This window comes from Malus domestica, chromosome 16, assembly GCF_042453785.1.
Source record: "Malus domestica chromosome 16, GDT2T_hap1".
Classification (NCBI taxonomy): Eukaryota; Viridiplantae; Streptophyta; class Magnoliopsida; order Rosales; family Rosaceae; genus Malus; species Malus domestica.
Window position 1 is genome coordinate 12,216,984 of NC_091676.1, and position 5,593 is coordinate 12,222,576.

General features: G+C 37.0%; 1 protein-coding gene across 1 annotated transcript; it reads left to right on the forward strand.

The window, feature by feature from the left end:
* The first annotated feature begins 402 nt into the window (after positions 1–402).
* LOC103431956 (major strawberry allergen Fra a 1-3) lies at positions 403–1,234 on the forward strand. Its single transcript, XM_008370129.4, has one exon. The coding sequence runs from the start codon at positions 553–555 to the stop codon at positions 1,030–1,032; it is 480 nt and encodes a 159-aa protein (XP_008368351.3). The 5' UTR covers positions 403–552; the 3' UTR covers positions 1,033–1,234.
* Positions 1,235–5,593: the final 4,359 nt, after the last annotated feature.

Consider the following 5,593-nt stretch of genomic DNA (forward strand, 5'->3'; position numbering starts at 1 on the left):
TTTTAAATTTAGTTCATTATTTAATAAACTAATAATTAAGAAAAATTAGTTAATTAAATGATGATTGTGGTATACAAAGAGTCTTTCTCTTTCTTTTCCTTGGGTTTAGCAAAATTTTCAAATGATGTGTCCGTTCACATCAGATGCAACCTAAAGTAGTATAGAAATGTAGTATAAAAATATAGTATGAATAACATTACTCTTTTTCTTATAAAATAGGAAATGACTGAGAAATTAAAAGAAGATTAGGTCAGTCCACCTCGCGGAGCAATTGGGCATTTCTTTATTCAATTTCCAGATGGTCATTTCCTTGATTACATTACAAAATTCCTTGTACAAAAGTAATGGTTCCCACGTCTACGATGAATAGAACCCATTTAACAGTTAGGAGCTTGCGTAAACCTTTTGATCAACACCTTCAGCCTCAGCCTATAAATATCAATAATCCTCCTCACTTCTTCACAGCTCAAAATCTCCCAATACATCATCTCTTTTTTAGTCTTCCTCTTCATCGGTTATTATTTTCCCACTTCCTAAACACATCTCAGAATCATGGGTGTTTTCACATACGAATCCGAGTTTACTTCCGTCATCCCCCCTGCTAGGTTGTACAATGCCTTTGTCCTTGATGCTGACAACCTCATCCCCAAGATTGCACCACAAGCAGTGAAGAGCACTGAGATCCTTGAAGGAGATGGAGGAGTTGGAACCATTAAGAAGATCAACTTTGGTGAAGGTAGCACATACAGCTATGTGAAGCACAGAATCGATGGGCTTGACAAGGACAACTTTGTGTATAAGTATAGTGTGATTGAGGGAGATGCCATCTCTGAGACAATTGAGAAGATCTCTTATGAGACTAAGTTGGTAGCTTCCGACAGTGGTTCCATTATCAAGAGCACCAGTTACTACTACACCAAGGGTGATGTTGAGATCAAGGAAGAACAAGTGAAGGCTGGCAAAGAGAAGGCCTCCCACCTCTTTAAGTTGATTGAGAACTACCTCTTGGAGCACCAGGATGCCTACAACTAAACATTGTTTTCTGCTGCATTCATGTGTGATTCAATCTCGTGTCATCTTTTCCATGAAATATTGGTGTGGTTTTAATCCCCTTTATATTTTTTTTCCCTTCGAAAACTGGCTTCTACCGTAATATTGAAGGTTTGATTAAAGAGTGAATGCTGCTGTATTTCCTTTCATCTGCAATAATAAATAAAAATGAAATTTATGGATCTGATGATTCTTGCAAGCTTTTTATCAATATTATCGGGACAATAATGTTAAGCTCCAATTTTATAGCTACATGAGTTTGCTAGTCACATAAGAATCGACCCTCCAGTGTTTCAACTTCTCCACCCAGCAACCCCATGAACACCCACCCACCCACGGCCAAAGATTGGATGATGACGATGAGAACATTGTTTTTACCTTTTCTTCCACTATGACTATATGATCGTCGACTCGGTAATCGAAGGCCATACAACAATAGCCGGAGACAACTTCGACGGCTGCACCATTGCAGCCATAAAATTCGATAGCGGCCTCACCTAAAGAACCAGCCCTTTCTCTCTTGGCGAGGACATTTCTGTGCACATACAGATTTTGAATTTTTTTTCGATTTGGGATATATTTTCTTGGCGGGGACATTTGTTAAGTTTTCTTTATAAAATAAATCAGAGTTACAGTGGAATAAGAGGGATGGCTTGTTTTAAAAATTTAAAAAGATATATTAATTAACAAGTTTACTAGGGTTAGAAGATGAGACACATGACAACTAATAAAGTGTATGGTGAGCATACACCAAAGTTCATGTGGGTGAGCAAAAATGCACCCTACCAACTAATCATAAATCCATAAAAATTGGATACATTTGGATCTCTACCACGTAATAGCATAAATTAAAGTGATGAAATGAAAATCTGATTTCATTTTCCTTGTAAACCAATTTGCAAATCATACCATAAATACGTCCATGAGCTAACACACCCACGATGATGATTTAAGAGTTTGTTTCCTCATCTTTGGTGTAGCATGACTCACATCTGTTGGCGGTTCTTAATTCTTGCATTCTAATTTTTCTTAGTTGGTCTGGCTTCTGATTTTTCAGATTAGTGCACATCATGGCATACAGGTTAGATTCACTTTCCTAATGTGTTATTATATTTTTATTCCGAAAATATTTGGTGTTTCAAAGCTTTATAATTTTTAGAGGGGTTAGGCTCATGACATCCCCTATTTTTCTTGTATATCTCATTTTGCTTTCAAGAAGGATCGCTTTTATGTCTCCCCTCTTTTATTTGTATTTTTCTTGTTGCCTTAAAGAGGGTTAGATTTATGTCTCCTCTTTTTTTCTTGTATATTTTTCATTTTGTTTTAGAGGTATGAGGTTTATATTCGGCTCAATTAGGTGTAATTTTTTTATTCAATAATTTTTCTTGTACCATCGAAGTTTTTTATGAGCATAGAAAATTATCTAAAAGTTAGAATAAATATGAAGGAAAGAGAATCCATGAGGGGAGTTTGGAAAATTAATTTTCCCATGAATGTTGTGACACACCCCGATCCTAGAATCAAGGCGTGCTGGCCGTTACGTGAGTGTGACGTAGCCAAAAGTGCGACACGAAAGCAAGATATAATAGAAATATGAAGGAATTTAAACCAACCACTAGCAGCATAACCTACTAGCATACAAGAGAGAGTTATAAAGTAAAACACACGAATTCAGAGCGTAGGTATAAGTGTAGTCAAGTAGGACCATAATTAAAGTATAACACCCGCAGGTGAGTCCTACATGCAGAACGTCTGTCAGAATGCCTAAAAAGACCTCGTGAGCCACCAACTGCTAACTAGAACCTGGAGGGGCGCAAAACAAAGGTGAGTGGGTCAGTAAAACCAAAGATTTTCCAAAAAAACATTTATTTAAAACGTTTCTAACCCCTCACCGTAAAACCTGTATACTTTCCCAGAAAAATAGTATATAAACATATATATATATATCATCAAAACTCAGCTTACCATCTATCAACATAACATCTCAGAAAGAATATGCCATGCCATGCCAAAATATAATATGAATGCATCAATATAACTCAGGTGAAATAATAAATCAACCGGAGACCCTGCAGTGGTCATGTACGGCTGATTCTATAGCTCAATATCCCATCAAGCCGGAGTCACCAACTGTGACCTGTACGGCCCTGCCGGAGTCACCAACTGTGACCTGTACGGCATTACACTGCACATAAGTCAGAACTACCTATAGTAGTCTGTACGACTAAGATGGTGAAATAATACGCTCTAGTGCTTCTCTCATCAATCATCTGTGCACATAATCTAAAGTCACCCACCAGTCGGAACCCCTCTAATGGTCTGTACGACTGGCATGTCGGAACCACCTCTAGTGGTCTGTACGACATCCACCTACTTGGATCCAAGGCGAGCGTGCGGTGTGGTGAATACTATAAGCACTAATACCAAAGGTGCAGTTTATGAGCTCACAACACAATCACATCATCATTCATTCATATAAACCATATAAACTCACCTGATACTCACTTGTGCGTCCACGGCACCAATTCACACATATATATGCATCAATTATCAATTCATAACTCATAATATGCATGCATGGCATTTTAGAAATATAATTTCATATAAACGCATTTTCTGGGAAAACAGTAGTATATAGGTAATACGAAAACAAAACTGCCCACTCACTGATAAGTCGATGGGTCGTAACCCTTGTGACGTCCTTGGATGCGCTCGTTCTCGGGATAGGTGTCACCTTGTTTGCTTCGATCCACTGAGTTTTGGATGGTTTTGGGTCTCGTCCGTACACTTCGAGAGTGAGAGAGAGAGAAAGCCGTGAGGGATGAGAGAGAGAGTGCTACGGGAAGGGCGAGAGAGCAGGGGGTTTAAATGGTCCAACATCCAATCCTCACCCTCCATCATCTAATTCCCTAACCAAAATTTTATAAAACTAAAATTTAAATCCAAAACTTATATAGAATTAATCCAAATAATGTCACACACACGTACCATAGCCCCCGCTAAGGGCAAATCCGACATTTCACGTCCTTAATAAGAAAATCTCGGGACGGGCTGTGACATGTTGCCCATGCTAATAGGACATACCAATATCTTACATTAATTTTGGCCAGAGAAAGCAGCAAGCCGCCTCTACAACTTGATCTAAAAAAAATAAAAAATCAAGCGTGGTGTGCTAAGTCCATATATATCATGAAATTTCTAGTGGAATATTCTAAATCACTTGTCCGCATTCATAGTGAGTCAATTCTGGTTGCCAAGTACAATTATATCGAATATACCCTTGATTATTTTTCTTAATGCTTTAGAATTATCAACTGTTATATTCAAATATGTTAAGGTTCTTTTTTTTTTCTTTTTCTTTTTGCTTTTCGATTCTGTTAGAAGAAATATTACATCCAATTACTAATGTTTACAATGTGCAGAGAGACAGTACTTTCGTTATTTAGTAGTTGGAGGGTAGGAAAATTCATGATCAATTGCTTCATAGCTTTCCTGCAACTTGTTTTGATTTTTTATTCATATAATAGTGGCGCAGGCTAAAAGGATTACAAGAGTAGAACAGCAAAGTTCTGGAGTTCAACAGTTTGGATAGAAAAACTCCAAAGTTTATTTGATTAAAGATTATTTCTTGAAAGTTACATTGGGAGCCAAACAGCTTAATGAGCACAGCGTTGCGGAAGCGTAGGGACTGTAGGAAATTAAACAACAGAAATTTGAATGAAAATATGATTATTTTTTAACCCCTTTTCACAATGTTAGTAATTAAGAAAAAATGCCTCATTATATATATAAAAATAATTTAAAACTAATTGAACAACTGAAATTACAATCTACGTTTAATTCCTTACTGAAGTATATTTGGACCTATTGTTCCTACACTGTCCGAGGTAGCCTTGTTGTGTTACAAGTGGGAAATGAAGCGTAATGAAATGAATGAAACAATGACATGTAATGCACGCATTATGGCGCAAGGCTTCTTGATTACAGCTATATCAAAATGATTAATTTTTTTTCATTGGGATATTGATACAGAGATTTACATGTAAGTTGCCAAAGAATTACATGGACTAATTCAAATAGTATGAGACCATAGAACACCCTCTCAATTCAAATGAGGCGTTCACTTAGATTAAGCAATTTTGGGTAGATGTGGTATACCCATCTAAGTGATTATTTGATCAGTCAGGGATATGATTAAATGCCCTTGTCTGTTCAATTAAGAAGTCATATTCCGAATTGCTAGAGTTGCAGTTTATATCGATGACATGAATCTCACTATGACTCTGGAAGAGCTTCAAAAACTACCAAGCATGTGACGAAATTTGAGATGAAGGATCTTGGGAAAACTCGTTATGTCTTGACCTGTAGTTCAAGCATTGTTCCGAAGGTATTCTAGTCCACCAGTCGAACTACACCCGGAAGGTGTTACCTTTTGAGTATACCTTGGATCATTCATACGCTATATGCAAATGAGACCCTTGAAGAGGTTATGTAACCTGAAGTTGCATATATAAGTTTAATTTTCTACTTTGTTGTACTTAAT